The 21,299-nt window shown below is 51.1% G+C and overlaps 2 protein-coding genes across 2 annotated transcripts; both read right to left on the bottom strand.

The window, feature by feature from the left end:
• Nucleotides 1-2,812: 2,812 nt before the first annotated feature.
• On the bottom strand, nucleotides 2,813-5,079 carry LOC119949118 (beta-defensin 103A-like). Its single transcript, XM_038770600.1, has 2 exons — nucleotides 5,022-5,079; nucleotides 2,813-2,958 (listed from the first exon to the last, which is right to left on the bottom strand). The coding sequence occupies exons 1-2, from the start codon at nucleotides 5,077-5,079 to the stop codon at nucleotides 2,813-2,815; spliced, it is 204 nt and encodes a 67-aa protein (XP_038626528.1).
• Nucleotides 5,080-15,916: 10,837 nt separating this feature from the next.
• Nucleotides 15,917-18,545, bottom strand: LOC119949200 (defensin-B4-like). Its single transcript, XM_038770750.1, has 2 exons — nucleotides 18,488-18,545; nucleotides 15,917-16,158 (listed from the first exon to the last, which is right to left on the bottom strand). Exons 1-2 carry the CDS (start codon nucleotides 18,543-18,545, stop codon nucleotides 15,917-15,919), a joined length of 300 nt encoding a protein of 99 aa, XP_038626678.1.
• Nucleotides 18,546-21,299: the final 2,754 nt, after the last annotated feature.

Raw genomic sequence — 21,299 nt, 5'->3', positions numbered from 1 at the left:
AGAGAAGTGAAGGGACTTGCCCAAGGTCACACAGAAGATGAGTGGCCGAGATGGGATTAGAACCCAGGGCCTTCTGACTCCCAGCCTCGGGCTCTAGTCATGAGAGCTGAGAAGCAGCGTGGCTCAGTGGAAAGAGCCCGGGCTTTGGAGTCAGAGATCATGGGTTCAAATCCCGGCTCCACCACTTATCAGCTGGGTGACTTTGGGCAAGTCACTTAACTTCTCTGGGCCTCAGTTACCTCATCTGTAAAATGGGGATGAAGACTGTGAACCCCCCGTGGGACAACCTGATCACCTTGTTAACCTCCCCAGCGCTCAGAACAGTGCTTTGCACATAGTAAGCGCTTAATAAATGCTATCATTATTATTATCAGGCCAGGCTCCTGCAGTGACGGAGGTCCGGTCTTTCCCTCTCTGCTTCCTGCCCCTCCCAGAGATTAACCACTCCAGCCAGACAAAGATCATCCCCAGCCAGTGGCCTGCTCAGACGCTCGGAATCTCAGAAGCGGAAGCTTCTGGCCATCCCCCAGCCTCCGGGCGGACCTGCCCCGACCCCTCCCCAGACAGGGCAGGCATCTGGATTTGCAGGAAGGTGATAGCCCTGGATACCCTGTCCCTTGTGGAAGTCCAGGAGTGCCAAGCCAGGAGCGGTGCACCACCCTACTCTAGACTGTAATAACAGTAATGACGATATTTGGCACTTACTATGTGCCAAGCACTGGGGAAGATGCAAACTAATCAGATTGGATACAGTCCATGTCCCACATGAGGATCACTGCATTAAACCCCATTTGACAGATGAGGTAACTGAGGCATGGAGAGGTGAAGTGACTTGCCCAAGGTCACACAACCGACACGTGGCGTGGCCAGGATTAGAACCCAGGTCCTTCTGACTCCTAGGCTCGTGCTCTATCCACTAGGCAAAGTTGCTTGCGGACAGGCTATGTGTCTGTTCATTGTTATATTGTACTCTCCCAAGCACTTGGTTCAGTGCTCTGCACACAGTAAGCGTTTAATAAATATGATTGAATGGATGAATGAATGGAGTTGGCACCAAGCTCCCCCTGTAGCACTGGGCTGTTGGCCAGGCTTGGGGTGGCAAGGCAGGGCAGCATCCGGGTGAGCTCTAACCCCCCGGGAAGATGCATTTGTGAAGACTCAGGGTTGGGGGGGGTCCAATGCAGGCCCCCTCAACAGCTGCTCCCACAAGGATTCCTGGGAAGGCACAGGTCTGATTTCCAGGGGCATCACGGCAGGCACAGGTGGCCAATAATTCATTCACTTCTTGGCCGGAACACCAGCAACATGTCCTCTCCCAGTGGCCGGACACCTGCTGTGTGCAGGGCACCGTACTGGGCATCCACTGTGTGGAGAGCTCTGTACTAGGTGCCCACAGGTTGCAGAGTACTGAATGCCGAGCACTGTGCTGGGCACCTAATGTGTGCAGCAGTAGATGCCTATTGGGGACAGAGCACTGTACCGGATGCCTGCTGGGTGCAGCATGCTGCTCTGGTTGCCTGCATTGAGGAGGGCACTGTACTAAGTGCCTGTTGTGTGCAGAGTGCTGAACTGGGTGATTGATGTGAGTAGAGCCCTGTATCAAACAGTTGCTAGGTGCAGACTGCTGTACTGGATGCCCACTGTGTTCTGAGCACTTTCAGAGTGGTGAACCCTGGACTTGTGAGACAGACAGACATTTAGAACACCCTCTCTGGCCCAAGGGCCAGGTGACGGAGAAGCAAATACTTGGCTTGCTTCCCTTGATATTGACAATAATAATAGTGGTATTTGTTAAGCACTTACTATGTGCCAAGCACTGTTCTAAGTACTGGAGTAGACACAAGGTAATCAGGTTGTCCCATGTGGGATTCACAGTCTTAGTCCCCCTTTTACAGATGAGGTAACTGAGTCACAAAGAAGTTAAATGACTTGCCCAAAGTCACACAGCTGACAAGTGGCAGAGCCAGGATTCAAATCCATGATCTCTGACTCCCAAGCCCAGGCTCTTTCCACTAAGCCACACTGCTTCATCATTTAGAGGCTGATTCTCAATGGGGGTGTGGGTAAGTCCTCTACTTTGAACCTTCTGCCAGGGTGGGAATGAAATCAATATAAACAATGTATGTGGATTATCTGTGAATTTTGATTATCTGTGCTATCTCCATTTCCCTCAACCTCTACTACTGAGAGTTGGCAGGGGCGGAGAAATCAAGAGGGAACTGGAATCACCACTGTGAAGAATTTATGTGGATTAACTGAGGATTTCAGTTAGCCATGCTATCTCCATTTCCCTCCCCTATTAGCCCAGATAACCGAGAGCAGAGTAGCCAAGAAGGAACTGGGACCACAAATGTGAGTGATGTGTGTGGGTTATCTATGGATTTCAATTATCCGTGTTGTGCCCATTCCCTCCCTGTTTCCAGATAACTGAGAGCACAGACACCTAGAAGAAACTACAACCACAAATATGAGCAGTGTGCGTGGATTATCACAATTGGCAATTGGATTTCAATTATCTGCTCTGTGTCCATTCCCATCCCCCACTTGTCCACATAACCAGGAGCAGGGACACCAAGAAGGAACTGGGACCATAAATATGAGTGATATATGTGGATTATCTGTGGATTTCGATTATCCACGTTATGTCCATTCCCCCCACAACTAGCCCAGGTAACAGAGAGCTAGGTGGAGTGGAGAAACCGGAACCATGTAGTTGGAAGTGGAATTGCCCGGGAGTAGGGGATAGGGAGGGGATCCCAGAGGAACTGGCCACTGGTCACCTCGCTGCCCTCTCCCCAACCCCACCGGGGCTTCAGGTCCTCTTTCGGCAGCACTTCCTCCGGCCCAGGGAGCATGTGCCCACCTGCTCCTCCTTGGGGAAGCAGCCAAGCAACCGGCACCTGCCCCTCCGCACCCGGCAGTATAAATTGTTGATGCGCTCCAGAAGCCGGCCATCCCCTGCAAGGAATCAATCGAACAATCAATCATATTTACCGAGCGATTGCTGCGTGCAAAACACTAGTAATAATAATAATTATGGTTCTTGTTAAGCACTTATTATGTGCCAAGCACTGTTCTAAGTGCTGGGGTAGATCCATTTTACAGATGAGGTAACTGAGGCACAGAGAAGTGAAGTGACTTGCCCAAGGTCAGCCAGCAGACAAGTGGGAGAGCTGGGATTAGAACCTAGGACCTTCTGACTCCAAGGCCTGTGCTCTATCCACTAAGCCACACCCTTGGGAGAGGACAATATATCAATATTATAGACACATTCCCTGCCCACAATGAGCTTACAGTCTAGAGGGAAAGACAAGCATTAATATAAATCAATAAATGTTGGATGCAGAAGTAAATTCTGTGGGACTGAGGATGGATAAAGGAAGCAAATGAAAGGAAGAGGAAGTTTGTTGAGCCTGATGGACTGTCCTCTGCCCTCGTGGCCTTCGATGGATTTATCTGTCTCCTCAGTTCCAGAAGCAGTATGAACTAGCAGAAAGACCCCAGGCCTGGGAGTCTGAGGACTTGGGTTCTAATCCTGACTGGCTCGCTTGTGTGCTGGGTGACCTTGGGCAAGTCATTTCACTTCTCTTTCACAGATAAGGAAGTAAAGTGATTTGTCCAAGGTCACACAGCAGGCAAGGCAGGCAAGTGGCAAAACCGGGGCCAGATTCCTTTGATTCCCAGGCCTGGGCTTTAACCACTAGGCCACACTGTTCTTTCTCCTGCTCCCTTGACCTCCCCCTCCTTGTAGGAGGAAGGCTTCTGCTGTACTTTGTGTCCTCTCCAGAGGACACAAGGCTCGTAATCAATCTACCAATCTATTAATTGATGGTATTTACTGAGAGCTTAGTGGGTGCACAGCACTGTACTAAGTGCTTGGGAGAGTGCTCCCCCCTCCACCCAAATTGTATCTTTTCCTTTTCCCTCAATCTGCTTAAATGGCAACGTTTGGGCCCACCCAAGCCAGGGGGCGGAAACGTGGCATAGATAATCTTCCCCATTCGATGGTTTCTTTCCGTGGAAGATTAGTCCCAAACACGAGAAAGAGTTTGTCTTCCAGTGGATGGCCCCCTTGGCCCTCCATTTCTGGAATCTCTGATGTGAGCTCCCCAATGAAGACTTTAGATTCAGTGTGGGGGCATTGGGGGTGTTGGGTTGGGAATTAAGGGGGGATGGAGGATGATGAGATTCAGGCGGTTGGAGGGTGTTGGGGGGATTGAAGCATTTAGGGGATTCAGGGACCAGGAAGGTGATGAAGAGTTTGGTGGGTCAGAGAGTTTGGGGGTGATTCAGGGGGTTGGAGATTTGAAGGTTGTGAGGTGTTGAGGAAATTGGGGGTTTGGGAGACTGGGGAGTTTGGAGTTATTGAAGTTTTGGGAGCATTGGGAAGACTGGAGGGTTGGGGGTTGGAAGCGTTGGGGGTTTGGGGTAAAGGATATTTAAGCGGAGAGTTGGACATAGAGAGTATTTGGGGGCTTGGAGATAGGGGATGGGGGCTTGGGAGGTTGGGGGTGTTGTAGGGGTTGAGGGTAGGCATTAGAAGAGGATATTTGCTCCAATGTCCACCCCCTGGCTTGGGTGGGCCCAAACGTTGCCATTTCAGCAGATTGAGGGAGAAGAAAAAGATACAATTTAGGTGGAGGGGGGAGTACTCTCCCAAGCACTTAGTACAGTGCTGTGCACCCACTAAGAGCTCAGTAACCTGGTCATTTAGGAATCTGTTAGACTGTAAGCACCTGAGGGAAGGAAACACGCCTTTTGCTTCGCACCTGCTCTCCCAAGCTCTCAGTACTGAGCTCTTCCAGCACAGGCACACAATAAACACCATTGACGACTTGTTGATTGAGTCCAGAAAACCCTCCCACCACAACTCCGAAACGGTCCCTCGGCCCATATCCAGGCAGCATGAGCCTGGTGGCTCCCACCAGCCCAAATCCCCTGAACCCCAGAGCCTTCCGGGGGGCTGCCGCCTCCCCACGTGGGGTGGCCTCCAGCCCTCCCCAGCCCATCACCCCACTTACCTGGAGCAGGGATGAGAAACAAGAAGAAGATGGCAAAGAGGAGGTAGTGGAGCCTCATGGTAGCTGGGAGGTGGTGGCAGTGGTGGTGGTGTTGTCCTGGTGGTGGTGGTAGACAGGTGTAGACAGGCGGGTGTCGTCCTGATGCCCAAGAGCGGAAGGGCTCTGGGGTTTTATAGGGTGCCTTGGAGCAAGGACCTCACCCTGCTGAGCCCATCCTCTTGGCCCTAATTAAGTTTGAGGTTTTGATTGTCTCATCCCTTTTCCTCCCAAGCCCCCAGCCCTGAACCCCGCCCCCGGAAGCAGGGGTGACACATCTATGTCTACAGCACTCGGAGGCTGCGCAATTGTAGAGGGCTTTGAAAGAAAGGATCAAGTGACTGACAAGTCAGACTCCAGCCTCCCGGCTCGGCCACTTATCTGCTGTGTAACCTTGGACAAGTCACTTCACTTCTCGAGGCCTCAGTTCCCTCATTCATAAAATGGGGATTGAGACTGTGAGCCCCACGTGGCACAGGAACTGTGTCCAATCCGATTTGCTTGTATCCACCCCAGCGCTTAGTAGTGTCTGGCACACAGTTAATGCTTAATAAATGCCACAATCATCATCATCGTATCCCCCAATTCTACCCTGGGCTCTCAGATGGCTGGGTCCCCTCTGGTCCAATGAGGAGTGGGGCCCTGGGGGGCGGCAGGGGGACCAGAAGGAGTTTCCGCCTGGATAACTCAATGAATCAATTGTATTTATTGAGTTCTTACTATGTGCAGAGCACTTCACGTTCCTCTTTTTTAATGGTATTTGTTCAGTGGTTACTGTGTGCTGGGCAATGTACTAAGCCCTGGGGCAGATTCAAGGTAATCAAGTTGGACACAGTCTACGTTTCATAGTCATAATCCCCATTTTACAGATGAGGTAACTAAGGCACAGTGAAGTAACTTGTTCATAGTCACGCAGCAGACAAGTACCAGAGCTTGGATTAGAACCCAGGTCCACTAACTCCCAGACCCAGACTCTATTCACTAGACCACGCTGTATTAAGCGTTTCCCCTTGGTCAGAAAAGATACCAAGCAAATAAATGTGTCCCTCATCCCTCTCCCCCATTTCAATCAATTGTACTTAGTGAGTACTTACTCCACCTGTCTACATGTTTTGTTTTGTTGTCTTCTCCCCCTTCTAGACTGTGAGCCCGTTGTTGGGTAGGGACCGTCTCTATATGTTGCCGACTTGTACTTCCCAAGCGCTTAGTACAGTGCTCTGCACACATTAAGCACTCAATAAATACGATTGAATGAATGAATGCAGAGCACTGTACTAAGCACCCTCATCGTTGCTAGTTCAGCCCTTCCACATCATCTCTCCCCATAAGTACTTGGAAGCTCACCCCTCCCTCAGTAAAATTTATTCCCATACTTTTAAACTCTGTTCCTTCCCTATCTCTGATTTATTTTAGCATTTATCTCCCCCATAAGATTGTAAGATCCATAAAGACAGGGATCATATCTAGCATCTAGTTTACTGTATTCCCCCAAGTTCTCGGGACAGAGCTCTGACGATGATAAGTGCCCAATCAATATTATTGATTAATATTGAATGATTGGGGCAGGGAGGAAGAGTTGATTCTGCAGTAGCTGTGGGAATTCCCACGGCCCCACTGGCCTGTGCCCACCCCTCCCTCCAGGGCTGGGCCAGACCAGCCTGTAATTGGGGGAGTTGGGGGCCAGTACCACGGTATCAGGCTGGCCCACAGCAAGGAGGGTCACTTGATTGGCACCTGGAGAACCTGTCTCACCCTCCTCTGCCCCTCGCACCATGGGCAGAGAGGCGGCCCTGCCTACAAGCCCCAGGGGTGAGTCAGGGCTGACGCCAACTGCCATCCACCTGTGCCTCACAGGGTGGGAATGATGGGAGGGATGGGAACATTCCAGAGAGGCAGGAAGGACAGACGAATGGACAAAGCCCTGCCCACGGTGGGGTCACTCCAAATGGGAGGAGCTTGGGGAAGTGGGTCCCCTCCGTTGAGCCACGGGGGGGGGGGTGGCATAGGGGTCCCTCCCACCCAAGGGGGCTTACTAGCCTCTGGTGGGGAGCACTGGGAAGAAAAGAGTGAAGAGATGTGGCCATACTTGTATGGGTACGGCCTGAGTCCCTCTCCCCATTAGTGAAAGTTCCTCCATGGAGTGGGCTGATTGCATGTTTATTGTGTGTTCCCAAATAATAATAATAATAATAATGGCATTTATTAAGCTCTTACTATGTGCAAAGCACTGTTCTAAGCGCTGGGGAGGTTACAAGGTGATCAGGTTGTCCCACGTGGGGCTCACAGTCCTAATCCCCATTTTACAGATGAGGGAACTGAGGCACAGAGAAGTTAAGTGACTTGCCCAAAGTCACACAGCTGACAATTGGCGGAGTCGGGGTTTGAACCCATGACCTCTGACTCCAAAGCCCGTGCTCTTCTCCACTGAGCCACGCTGCTTCACTGTCCTTCCCAAATGGGAGAACAGTGCTCTGCACAGGTAGGCTTCCAGGCCAGGGCTCTGCCCTCAGTCGATTCTCAATCAATCAATCAATCAATCATATTTATTGAGAGCTTACTGTGTGCAGAGCACTGTACTAAGCGCTTGGGAAGTACAAGTTGGCAACATATAGAGACAGTCCCTACCCAACAGTGGGCTCACAGTCAGTGCTCTGCATGGAAGGCATCCAGGAGGAGGGAGGCTGAATGGCAAAGGGAGGCTGAAGCAGAGGAGGCTGAGAGGCGGAAGGTTGGGAGAAACAGTGTGATTCAGTGGCAAGAACCCAGACTTGGGAGTCAGAGGTCATGGGTTCTAATCCTGACTCCGCCACTTGTCTGCTGTGTGACCTTGGGCATATCACTTAACTTCTCTGTGTCTCAGTTCCGTCATCTGTAAAATGAGGATTAAGACTGTGAGCCCCACGGGGGACAACCTGATTACCTTGTATCTACCCCAGCGTTTAGAACAGTGCTTGACACAAAGTAAGCACTTAACAAATACCACCATTATTGTTATTGTTATTAGAAGAAGGCTGAGTGGCAGAAGGAGGCTGAGGCAGAGGAGGCTGAGAGACTGAGGGTAGCTGAGAGGTAGTGGGAGTCTGAGATAGAGGAGGCTGAGATGCTGAGGCAGAGGGAGGCTGAGGAAGGGGAGGGGGTGGACAGCAGGGGCAGGGCCTTGGACTGGTCCCACCCTCTCCAGCAGCCTGCAGGGAAATAAACACTGGGCAGAACGCAGCACGAGAACTTTGGAAGTCACAGAGATATTAAAGACTTTATTCCTGCCCTTGAAGTGCTTATGCTCTAACCGGCTGAAGGCCAGCCTGGCTACTTCCGGGACAGGCACTGCCCCGCCCCATTTCCTTGTTACCCAATGTGTTACCCGCGTTACGTGTCCAAGACTGAACTCCTTGTCTTCCCTCCCAAACCCTGCCCTCTCCCTGACTTTCCCATCTCTGTTGACGGCACTACCATCCTTCCCGTCTCGCAAGCCCGCAACCTTGGTGTCATCCTCGACTCCGCTCTCTCATTCACCCCTCACATCCAAGCCGTCACCAAAACCTGCCAGTCTCAGCTCTGCAACATTGCCAAGATCCGCCCTTTCCTCTCCATCCAAACCGCTACCCTGCTCGTTCAAGCTCTCATCCTATCCCATCTGGACTACTGTACCAGCCTTCTCTCTGATCTCCCATCCTCGTGTCTCTCCCCACTTCAATCCATACTTCATGCGGCTGCCCAGATTGTCTTTGTCCAGAAACGCTCTGGGCATGTTACTCCCCTCCTCAAAAATCTCCAGTGGCTACCCATCAATCTGCGCATCAGGCAGAAACTCCTCACCCTCGGCTTCAAGGCTGTCCATCACCTCGCCCCCTCCTACCTCACCTCCCTTCTCTCCTTCTACAGCCCACCCCATACCCTCTGCTCCTCCGCCGCTAATCTCCTCCCCGTTAGGCCTCGTTCTCTCCTGTCCCGTCATCGACCCCCGGCCCACGTCATCCCCCGGGCCTGGAATGCCCTTTCTCTGCCCATCCGCCAAGCTAGCTCTCTTCCTCCCTTCAAGGCCCTACTGAGAGCTCACCTCCTCCAGGAGGCCTTCCCAGACTGAGCCCCTTCCTCCCTCTCCCCCTCGTCCCCCTCTCCATCCCCTTCATCTTACCTCCTTCCCTTCCCCACAGCACCTGTATATATGTATATATGTTTGTACATATTTATTACTCTATTTTACCTGTACATATCTATTCTATTTATTTTATTTTGTTAGTATGTTTGGTTTTGTTCTCTGTCTCCCCTTTTAGACTGTGAGCCCACTGTTGTGTAGGGACTGTCTCTATATGTTGCCAACTTGTACTTCCCAAGCGCTTAGTACAGTGCTCTGCACACAGTAAGCGCTCAATAAATACGATTGATTGATTGATTGATTGACTCGGAGACATGAGTTCAGATGGAGCAGTAGAGATAGGAAAGCTGATTGCTAGCCCGATCACCTCTCGAGAGGTACGAGTGCCGAACAGCCCCTTTTCCAGCCTCTTCTTCCCTTTTATTTGGTTCCCCATCTGAGGTACACAAAGGATTCCCCGGGCCCGCGAAACTTTGGCACCCTGTTGTGAGGAGACGTTAGCAGGAGACATCGCCCACACAGGATGGGGTCGTTTCAGACAGTGTGTAGCCGCTTTGGTCAGTGTCAGCCCTCTTCGATTACTGAATCTTCCGCGAGGTCGATGCCTCTTCCTCACAAACCCTGCCGTTGAGCCCTGCATACAGTGGAGTCGGTTATGCTAACCCTTTAGGGAAAATGCAGTCAATGCCGCTTCTGTTGGAGTAGGGTGGACAACAGCACCTAGAAAGCAATTAAAAGATGGCACAATAAGAGAAACCACATGGCTTTGTGGATAGAGCACGGGCCTGGGATTCAGAAGGACCTGGATACTAATTACGACTCCACCGCTTGTCTGCTGTTTGAGCTGGGACAAGTCACTTAACTTCTCAGAGCCTCAGTTCCCTCATCTGTAAAATGGGGATTAAATCCCATGTAGGATAGGGACTGTGTCCAACCTGCCAACCTGATGAAGTAGTGTGGCTTAGTGGAAAGAGCACGGGCTTGGGACTCAGAGATCGTGGGTTCTAATCCCATTCTGCCACTTGTCAGCTGTGTGACTTTGGGCAAGTCACTTAGCTTCTCTGTGTCTCAGTTACCTCCATCTGTAAAATGGGGATTAAGACTGAGCCCCATGTGGGACAACCTAATTACCTTGTATCTACCACAGTGCTTGGTACATAGTAAGGGTTTAACAAATACCATCATTATTATTGTTATATCTACCCAGTGCTTAGTACAGTGCCTGGCTTTGTACATATTTGTTACTCTATTTATTTTACTTGTACATATCTATTCTATTTATTTTATTTTGTTAGTATGTTTGGTTTTGTTCTCTGTCTCCCCCTTTTAGACTGTGAGCCCTCTGTTGGGTAGGGACCGTCTCTATATGTTGCCAACTTGTACTTCCCAAGCGCTTAGTACAGTGCTCTGCACACAGTAAGCGCTCAATAAATACGATTGATGATGATGATGGCACATAGTAAGGGCTAAACAAATACTATAAAGAGGAGGTAGGGGGTGAGGAGGAGATGAGGGGCTTTTCAACAGGGCGCCCTCCTCCTCACCGTTGCTCCCAGTGGGGAAGGGGCACCCCACGACCCCCGTCTTCCGCCCAGCGTGGGCATCGAGCGCTTACTACAGTGCTCTGCGCACAGGAAAAACTCAATAAATACGATTGAATGAATGAATGCATGAATAATGCACCTGTTCAAGCCGATTGAGCGCGTTGCGAGCCCTGGGGACGGCGTCTGGCGCCGCCTTGCGGCGATTCGGCGCAGCGCGCCGCCGTGGACAGCGCCCCGTCACTGGAGAATTCGGGGGACTTTGGGGGACGCCCCGCCCTACTTGCAGGACGCCTGGGGGCTCCTCTCCTCTATCAATCCATCAATCGTACTTACTGAGCGTTTACTGCTGCACTAAGGGCTCTTCTAAACTGTAAACTCCTTGTGGGCAGGGAACCTGCGAGACGCACAAGCGTGAGAAGCAGAGTGGCTTAGTGAAAAGAGCACACGGACTTGAGAGTCAGAGGACGTGGGTTCTAATCCCGGCTCCGCCACTTGTCTGCTGTGTGACTTTGGGCAAGCCACTTAACTTCTCTTCGCCTCAGTTACCTCATTTGTAAAATTGGCATTAGGACTGTGAGTCCCACGTGGGACAACCTGATTACCTTGTATCTACCCCAGGACTTAGAACAGTGCTTGGCACATAGTAAGTGCTTAACAAATACCATTAAAAAAACATGGTAAGTGCTTAACAAATACCATAATTATTATCACTGGCCCATCGCTGGACTGGTCACTTTTTCCTGGACTTCAGCCCAGGCCCTCGCCAGGGAGAGAGCTCTGAAGCTCTGAGCAGGGAGCAAGGATGGTCCAGTGGGGAACGAGCTGGACGGTCCGACGTCCTGGGAGCTCCCGGACTCTACCCCCTACCCCACCCCCGGTTAGATTCCTTCAGCCCCACTCCACATTTGGGGCAAAGAGTGGCCTCATCTCACCCCTCCTCACCCCATCCTGTCTTAGCAGACAACTGGCCCTGCCATGTATGTGTGTTGGTGGGGAGGACGCCGAGGGATTAGGCATTTGAGAGAGATGTCTGTGTCTGTATTTGTGTGTATGCACACACACTCGTGTTTGTGTACATGTGTGCGTGGGAATGAGTGTGCAGAGTAGATAGAGCACTGGCCTGGGAATCAGAAAGTCATGGGTTCTAATCGCAGTTCAGCCACTTGTCTGCTGTGTGGCCTTGGGCAAAGTCACTTAACTTCTCTGTGCCTCAGCTACCTCATTTGTAAAATGGGGAGTGAGACTATGAGCCCCCACCCCCACCCCCACCCGTGGGGCAGGGAGTGTGTCCAACCCGATTTGCTTGTATCCACCCCAGCACTTAATACAGTGCCTGGCACATAGTAAGCACTTAACAAATACCATAAATACATAATCAAATTAAATTAAATAGACCACGGGCCCGGGAATCATAAGGTCATCGGTTCTAATCTCGGCTTCACCGTTTGTTGTGTGGCCTTGGGCAAGTCATTTAACTTCTCTGTGCCTCAGTTACCTCATCACCTGGAATCACCTTGAGTGTGACTTTGTCCAACCTGACTATCTTGTATATACCCCAGCTCTTAGTAAGTGTCTGGCACATAGTAATTGCTTAACAAATATCATAAAACAGTGCTTTGCACACAGGAGATTATAAAATCCTTGAGAGCAGAGATAGTGTCTACTAATGCTATCCGACACTCCCAAGTATTCAATACAGTGTTCTTCACACAGTAGACTGTGAGCTCCTCGAGATGAGGGATTGTTTTCTATTAACTCTAGGGAACTCTTCCAAGCGTTCAGTACAGTGTTCTGTCCACAATAGATTGTAAGTTCCTTGAAGATAAGATCCTTGCTGTCCAGCCCTCTCAGACTGAGAGCCCCATGAGAGCTAGGGATTGTTTCCAATCTGATTATCTTGTATTTGTCCCAGCATGGACCCTCCAACACCCATGACTCTCTCCAGTGACCCAGCATGGACCATATCACAGCCCTGACTCTGCCCTCTCCATTCCTGACTCCGCCTTCTCCATCCATGTCCCTTCTCCACTAACCCATCACTTGGGGAAAGGGAATGTAGATTAGATTTTTGCTAAATTTATCTTGGTTTCTGTGCTCAGTAATGCTCTGGCAGGGAAGAACTGGCCTATCCTCCCCTTCCTCCTTTTCCTCCTCCCCACCGCACCAGATAATAATAATAATAATAATGACACTTGTTAAGTGCTTACTATGTGCAAAGCACTGTTCTAAGCGCTTGGGGGGATACAAGGTGATCAGGTTGTCCCACATGGGGCTCACAGTCTTAATCCCCATTTTACAGATGAGGTAACTGAGGCTCAGAGAAGTGAAGTGACTTGCCCAAGGTCACACAGCAGACATGTGGCCGAGCAGGGATTAGAACCCATGACCTCTGACTCCCAAGCCTAGGCTCTTTCCACTGAGCCACACTGCTTCCCCAGATAGAAATTGCCCTGCACTGTCCCACCCGTCTCTGAATTATCCAGATAATTTTCTCCTGGTTGTTCACTACCCCTCTTGGGGGGCTGGTGGTGTTGAACAATTCCAGGTGCTGAGGAGCAGGAAGCAGTTTTGTCTAGTGGAAAGAGCCCGGGGCTAGGAGTCAGAGGACTTGGATTCTAATCCAGGCTCTGCCACTTGCCTGCTGTGTGACCTTGGTGAAGTCACTCAAATTATCTGTTGTCCTCATCTGTAAAATGAGGATTTAATACCTGCTTTCTCTCTTATCTAGACTGGGAGCCCTATGTGGAACGTGGCCTGTGTCCAAACTGATTCTCTTGTATCTTAGCCCTGTGGTTGGCATGTATTATTAGGAAGATGTTGAAAATGTTGGTGTTTTTATCAAAATATTTCCCCATTCAGAATTTAAAGAATGAAAAGTTGTGAGGGCAGATGATAATTTGAAAATGAAACTTCCAGACGGTGACCAAAGTCACGGAGAACAGGAGTGCCAGGCTGGAGTGCTCGGGAGTTCTAATTTTGGGGGTCACAGGGTGATGGCCGGATTTGAGCGTAATCGGGTCCTCCTCAGATTGGGCCTGTGCCAGTGGCTTCCAATCCCCAAGCAAGCCTGGGGGCAAAAGGCAGAAGACAGAGGAGAATCAATCAATCAATCAATCAATCGTATTTATTGAGCGCTTACTATGTGCAGAGCACTGTACTAAGCGCTTGGGAAGTACAAATTGGCATCACATAGAGACAGTCCCTACCCAACAGTGGGCTCACAGTCTAAAAGGGGGAGACAGAGAACTGAACCAAACATACCAACAAAATAAAATAAGTAGGATAGAAATGTACAAGTAAAATAAATAAATAAATAGAGTAATAAATATGTACAACCATATATACATATATACAGGTGCTGTGGGGAAGGGAAGGAGGTAAGACGGGGGGATGGAGAGGGGGACGAGGGGGGAGAGGAAAGAAGGGGCTCAGTCTGGGAAGGCCTCCTGGAGGAGGTGAGCTCTCAGCAGGGCCTTGAAGGGAGGAAGAGAGCTAGCTTGGCGGATGGGCAGAGGGAGGGCATTCCAGGCCCGGGGGATGACGTGGGCCGGGGGTCGATGGCGGGACAGGCGAGAGCGAGGTACAGTGAGGAGATTAGTGGTGGAGGAGCGGAGGGTGCGGGCTGGGCAGTAGAAGGAGAGAAGGGAGGTGAGGTAGGAGGGGGCGAGGTGATGGACAGCCTTGAAGCCCAGGGTGAGGAGTTTCTGCTTGATGCGCAGATTGATCGGTAGCCATTGGAGGTTTTTGAGGAGGGGAGTAATATGTCCAGAGCGTTTCTGGACAAAGATAATCCTTGCAGCAGCATGAAGTATGGATTGAAGTGGAGAGAGACACGAGGATGGGAGATCAGAGAGAAGGCTAGTGCAGTAGTCCAGACGGGATAGGATGAGAGCTTGAATTAGCAGGGTAGCGGTATGGATGGAGAGGAAAGGGCGGATCTTGGCAATGTTGCGGAGCTGAGACCGGCAGGAGAACCCCTTCTGGCCCCTGGTGGGCCATTCTGCCTTCAAGCAAGGAGCTGACATGGGTTCTAATCCTGGCTCCCCCACTGGCCTTCTGCGTGTTGTTGTTGTTTATGGTATTTGTTAAGCACTTACTATGTGGCAGGCACTGTTCTATGTACCGGGGTAGATACAAGTTAATCCGTTTGGAAGGCCCTGTCCCACATGGGGCTCACAGTCTTAATCCCCATTTTACACGTGCGAGAACTGAGGCACAGAGAAGTGAAGTGACTTGTCCAAGGTTAGCCAGAAGACAAGTGGCAGAGCTGGGTCAGAGCCCAGGTCCTTCTGACTCCCAAGCCCATGCTCTATCCACTAAACCATGCTGCTTCTCGACCTTGGGGAAGTCACTCCACTTTTCTGTGCCTCAGTTACCTCATCTGGAAAATGGGGATTGAATACCTGTACCCTCTCCCCTTTAGACTGTGAGTCTCATGAGGGACAGGGATTGTGTCCTACCTGATGAACCTGTACCTACACCCAGCACTTAGCACAGTGTTCATCACATAACAAACACCTAACAAATTATACAGCTATTATTATCAAATTCCTGTTCTCCCTCCTTCTTATAACGATCTTTGTGTGCGATGAGGACTGTGTCCAAGCTGATTATATTTCTGACCTGATTATATTTGATCTACCCCCGGTGTTAAGGGCAGCATTTGGCACAGAGTAAATGCTTAACAAATCCGAGCATCTGCCCTCTGTCTTGGGACCACCAGTGTCCTTGCTATTGCTGCAACAGTAGGGCGGATTTGAGAGAGAGGCCTGTGTGGTGGAGCAGCAGTAGCCCCCCACCCCTCTGTACCCAGGCTTCCCTTCCTCCTGCTAGGCTGGGGCCAGGACTGAACTCAGGCCTTCCGGTTTCCCCTCCTGGCCACCCCACAGTGACCCTGGCAAGCTGGAGGGGAGGGAGGTGAGCATTTAATAAATACCATTGATTTATTGATTGATTGATGGAGCGGTGGGAGGACCAGAAAAGCCCAAGGCATTGTGTGCCCTGTCAAAGGGGTGGGGATAGGGGTAGGGGTCAGGGGAGGTCGATTGACAGCAAGGGCACGGGGAGGGACCCACGGACAGGATCCCGAACCTCCAGAGATGCCCCGGCGGCCCAGCGTGGCCCAGTAGTTATCTGCAAGGCAGCACCAGTCTGAGGGAAAACACAAGCCGGAGACCAGCGTGGAGGAGGTGGGAGGTTTATTGCGGCCTGGGGCCCCATCACTCAGAGACCGTGGTGGCTTCCTCCCTCGGGTTTTCCTCGGGCTCGTTCTCCTGGGGGTTCGGCTGAGGATTGACGGCAGGGACCAGTTTGGAGTCCCCTGAGGAGCCCGTGCCTGTGTTGACGCCGCAGCAGACCACTTTGTTGGAGCACTGGCTCACCTGCACCTCCTTGGGCTGACACTTGTGGCGGCAATAGCCCACCTTGTCTTTGCAGCGCTTGGGTCCAAATACACCTTGCGCTGAAAAATAGAGGCGGAAGGTTCTGGGGGCCGCTTGTGGAGGGGTTCAGTCACCTACCCCCGGAAATCCCAGAGACATCTGCGAGGGAGAGCAGTGCAATATGTCCTCCATGGACTGGCCAATAGCTCTCTGCTAGGCTGCATTCAAAGGCCCCCACCCCATCCTGTGGATGAGAGAGGTCCCTGGGAGTCATGGAAGGTACAGAGAGGTTCCGACCATCAGAGAAGGATATGGGGAACTTCCTCCCACTTTGCATTGGGTTGGGACAATCATCTAGAAATGGCTAGAGACCTTCCCCACCCCCAGGCCCAGCTCTGAACCAGGACCTCAGGCTGGAGGGGATTCTCCCCTCATTCCCCACCAAACCGCACCCCACCTCTCCCAAGCCTCCTCTGAAGACAACAGGAAACCACAGGAAGATGGAGGTGGTGGCTGAGGGGTTTGGGAGGGTGGGGGCTAACCCTAAACCCATAATAGGCTGAATCCAGGCCCCTCCTCTCGGGAGGTTTCTGGCCAGTGACAGGGCTCCCCAAGGCCGGGCCCAGAGCCAACCTGAACCCCTGGCATTCTCCTTCTCTGCCCCTTGGAACTACCCAGGTTAGAGGCAAGGGATTAGATGGGTGGAAAGGGGGGTGAAAGGAGGAGGGAAAGGGAAGAGGGTCTGGGAAGAGGGTAGGGTGGGAAAGATGGGACCAGTTTAAGAACAGGTGTTACAGAGTGAGAGTGGGATTTGGGGTGACGATGGTGGGAGCAAAGGGGTTTCCCCAAAGCTGTGGGCATGGAGACACTAGTTTACAAGAGAAAGCTGTGGGAGAAGAAACAGGCTAAAATGCTTCCCTGTTGTTTGGGACTGGGGGACACTTCCAAGTCAGTGGAAAGACATGCACAGTCTATTTCTCTCCCTGCCTTTCTGGCTCTGTATCCCTCTCTGTCTGTCTCTCTTGCTTTTTTTTTCTCTGCTCTACCTCTCTATCTCTGCCCATCTTGCCTTGTCTCTCTCCTTCTGATTTTCTCTGTCTCTGGATCTCTGTCTCTCCCTCCCCCTCTTGGGGAGCCAAGATTGGGGGTCCTGGATCCAGGAAAAAGCTCAGCACCAGAGGGAGCAGAGTGGGGCCCAGGGGTGGGGGTGGGGGGTAAGAGTCCAGACTCAGAGTGTGCCCAGGTCCGGGGAAACCGTGAGGGGGGGAGGAGGGGGAACGGAGGGAGCAGTGTGGGAGGAAGAGGGTTAAAATAGCCCCTTGGAGTAGAGAGGGAGCTGGATATGGGCTTGGAGTCCAGACCCTGTGGGCACTCAGAAGCAGCATGGCTCAGTGGAAAGAGCATGGACTTTGGAGCCAGAGGTCGTGGGTTTTAATCCCGGCTCCACCACTTGTCAGCTGTGTGACTTTGGGCAAGTCACTTCACTTCTCTGTGCCTCAGTTACCTCATCTGTAAAATGGGGATGAAGATTGTGAGCCCCGCATGGGACAACCTGATTACCTTGTATCTCCCCCTGTGCTTAGAACAGTGCTTGGCACATAGTAAGCACTTAACAAACATCATCATTATTATTATTATCATTACTCAGAACTAGAAATGCCTGGTGGGAGAGAGTGAAAGCCAAAGTCGATGAGTCACCTGTCACCTTCAACCCAGGCTAAGGAAGCCAGAGGGGCAGAGGCCCAAGCAGAGAGCCCACCGGCAATATCACCTCTGGCAGACTTGAGTGAGCTATGTCCCTCCCTGGGAAGCCAGTCATCTCCTACCATTCCATTCCATTCAATCGTATTTATTGAGCGCTTACTATGTGCAGAGCACTATACCAAGCGCTTGGGAAGTACAAGTCAGCAACATATAGAGATGGTCCCTACCCAACAACGGCTCACAGTCTAGAAGGAGGAGACAGACGACAAAACAAAACATGTGGACGGGTGTCAAGTCGTCAGAACAAATAGAATTAAAGCTAAATGCATTTTGCCCTCTGACCCCAAAGCCCTAACCTCCCGGGTCAGAGGGGGATGGGCTCACATCCAAGTCCAAGACAGTCTGCTAGAGCTAGTGGGGCGCTTACGACTGACCAACCCCACACTGACCATCCTAGGGACAGGAGGCTTCTGAGATAAGAGAAGCAAGTCTGAGGTTGGAGGGGTGGTCTTGGCAGGCTGCTGGGACTCAGAGTCCCAGGAGGAGCACAGGCTCTTCCACTCAGGGTGCTTGATGTCGACATCAGAGGGCCCCCTCTTGCAGCTGGGGTCCCCAGTGGAGTCTCCATCCCACCCCCCAAATAGTCCCAGGGTAGGTCTGGCTCCAGAGACCAGGCCCCCATCCCCCCCAGGGCCCTGGTGCTACCTTGGGGGGCGTGGGCCAGGTAGACCAGCAGGGTGAGGAGGAGCAGCGACGCCCTCATGGCGCGTGGCAGGTGGGGCAGAGTTGGGCAATGGGCAAGGAACAGCCGGGTGGTTCCTCCTTTATAGAGCACTCCCACCAGAGCCCGGAAACGCCTCTACTCAACAGAGGGAAACTGAATGGAACAGGATGGTCTCAACGCTTCACCGGACCCAGGGCCGGAGAGGTCGGGGGCAGGGGGGGCCAGTGGACCAAGTCGGGGGCTGGGAGCACCCCAGAGCTCTAGCCCCGACTCTGCCCCCAGCCCGCTGGGTGACTTGGGGCAGCTCACTGAGCCTCACTGGGCTGCAGCTACCTTCTTAATCAATCAGAGGCATTTACTGAGCACTTACTTTGGGCAGAGCTTGGGAGTCAGAGGTCATGGGTTCTAATCCTGGCTCCGCCACTTGTCAATTGTGTGACTTTGGACAAGTCACTTAACTTCTCTGTGCCTCAGTTACCTCATCTGTAAAATGGGGATTAAAAGTGTGAGCCCCATGTGGGACAATCTGATTACCTTGTACCCCCCCCCCCCCAGTGCTTAGAACAGTGCTTAGCACATAGTAAGCACTTAACGAATGTCATCATCATCATCAGAGCTCTATACTAAGCACTTGGGAGAGTACAGCACAACAATAAACAGACACAAATAATACTAACTGCAATGTCTGTTAAGCACTTACTCTGTGCTAAGTGCTGGGGTAGACACAAGATACTCTTCATTCATTCATTCATTCAATCGTATTTATTGAGCGCTTACTGTGTGCAGAGCACTGTACTAAGCGCTTGGGAAGTACAAGTTAGCAACATACACTCCTACCAGAAACAGTCCCGGTCCCCAACGTGGCTCAAGGCCTATGGGAGTGAGAGAACCCCATTGTACAAGCAAGGAAACTGAGGCCCAGAAAAATCGAATGACTTGCCCAAGTTCACATAGCAGGAAAGGAGCAGAGCCAGGACTAGAATCCAGGTGTCCTGGCTACCAGTCCCACACATCTTTCCACAAGGGTCCTCTGCTGTTTCTCCCTCTTAGACGGGCAGCCTCATGTGGGGCTTGGACTGTGCCCCATCTGATTGCCAGAGAGAGCACTCACTCACTGCTCTTCTGGGGCAGGCTGGGTCCGTGCCCAAGACCTAGCCCCCTGGCTCACTCATACAGGCAGGTAAAGTCTCAGTGGTTATCCTTAATTAGGAAAGATTCCCTGACACAGGGCTTCCCGGGTGACTCTGCAAGGCTGGTGCCAGGGCCACCCAGGAGCAGGGGCAGAGAGCTCGGGCACACTGAGGAGGGTTGGGGGTGTCAGCAGGCAGGTTGGGCACCTTGAGAAAGAATAGGCTTTGCTCTGCCCCAGCCAGGTTGGATCGGGTCTCCTGGCAAGAGCAGAACTGGGCATCTAGAACTCATAAGAATTGATTTATCTTGCGTCTAGCAGGGCCTACATGAGGCTCACAGTCTAGATACGGGGGAGAACAGGTATTCCACATTTTGCAGATCTGGATTCAATACATCTACACATTTTTTATATCTGTCTCCCCTGATAAACAGAGGATCCTGGAGGGCAGGAGTAGTGTCTGCTGTCATAATCTCCCAGGTGCTTAATATAGTGACAGGGAGAGGAAGAGAGGGACAGAAAAAAAAAAAGAGCAATATGGAGATATGGAGATGAGATGATGGGGAGTGGGGAGACAGGAAGAATGAGATTCTGTTCCTGAACTGTACTTCTGCTGTCAAATTGCAGTCTGTTGCCAAATTGTACTTCTGTTGCCGAATTGTACTTTCCAAGCGCTTAGTACAGTGCTCTGCACACAGTAAGTGCTCAATAAATATGATTGAATGAATGAATGAGAGGCAGGAAAAGAACGGAGACAGAAAGAGGAAGACAGAGGCAGAAAAAGAAAGAGACGAATTAATCTATCAGTGGTATTGATTGAATGCTTACTGTGTGCAGAGCACTGTACTAAGCACTTGTGAGAGTACAATACAGTAGAATTGGTAGGCACTTTTCCTGCTCCCCCCTCACCCAATAGACATCAGTAAAAATAAATTGTGGATATTCATTCTTTCATTCAATCGTATTTATTGAGCGCTTACTGTACTTAGCGCTTGGATATGTATATAAATGTTGTGAGGCTGAGGGAGGGGTGAATATCAAGTGCTATAATAAGAAGAATTAATAATATTGGAAATATTGAGAAGCATAATGGCCTAATGGAAAGAAGCCATGCTCTGCCAAATACTTGATGTTTGACTTTAGGCAAATCACTTAACTTCTAAGTGCCCAGGTTCCTCATTTGTAAAATGATGATTAAATATATTCTCCTTCCTACTTAGACTGTTTGCCCCATATGGGACAGGGGCTGTGTCCAACCTGATTAACATGTATCTACCACAGTGCTTAGAACAATGCTTGACCCATAGAAAGTGATTAACAAATATTATTATGTGGAAGTGGATGAACAACTATTGGAGGTTCTTGAGGAGAGGTACGCTGTGGACTGAACAGTTTGTTTTTTTAGAAAAATGATCCCGACATCAGAGTGAACTAAGGACTAGAGTGGGGAGAGACAGGAATGCAGGGAGACTAGAGAGAGAGAGAGAGAGGCAGACATTGAAAAGCAGAGAGAGAAAGAGTGGACGACAGAGAGAGAAAAAGAAAGAAAGAGACAGAAATGGAGGAGAGAGGGGGAGCAAGAGGTAGAAAGAGGCAGAGAGAAAGAAAAAGAGAGACAGACATGGAGGAGAGAGACAGAGGCAGAGTGTCTCCCACTCACTCCA

This window comes from Tachyglossus aculeatus, chromosome X2 (genome assembly GCF_015852505.1).
Source record: "Tachyglossus aculeatus isolate mTacAcu1 chromosome X2, mTacAcu1.pri, whole genome shotgun sequence".
Lineage (NCBI taxonomy): Eukaryota > Metazoa > Chordata > Mammalia > Monotremata > Tachyglossidae > Tachyglossus > Tachyglossus aculeatus.
Note: the sequence above shows the minus strand (reverse complement) of the source record. Positions and strands in the feature narration are given on the sequence as shown.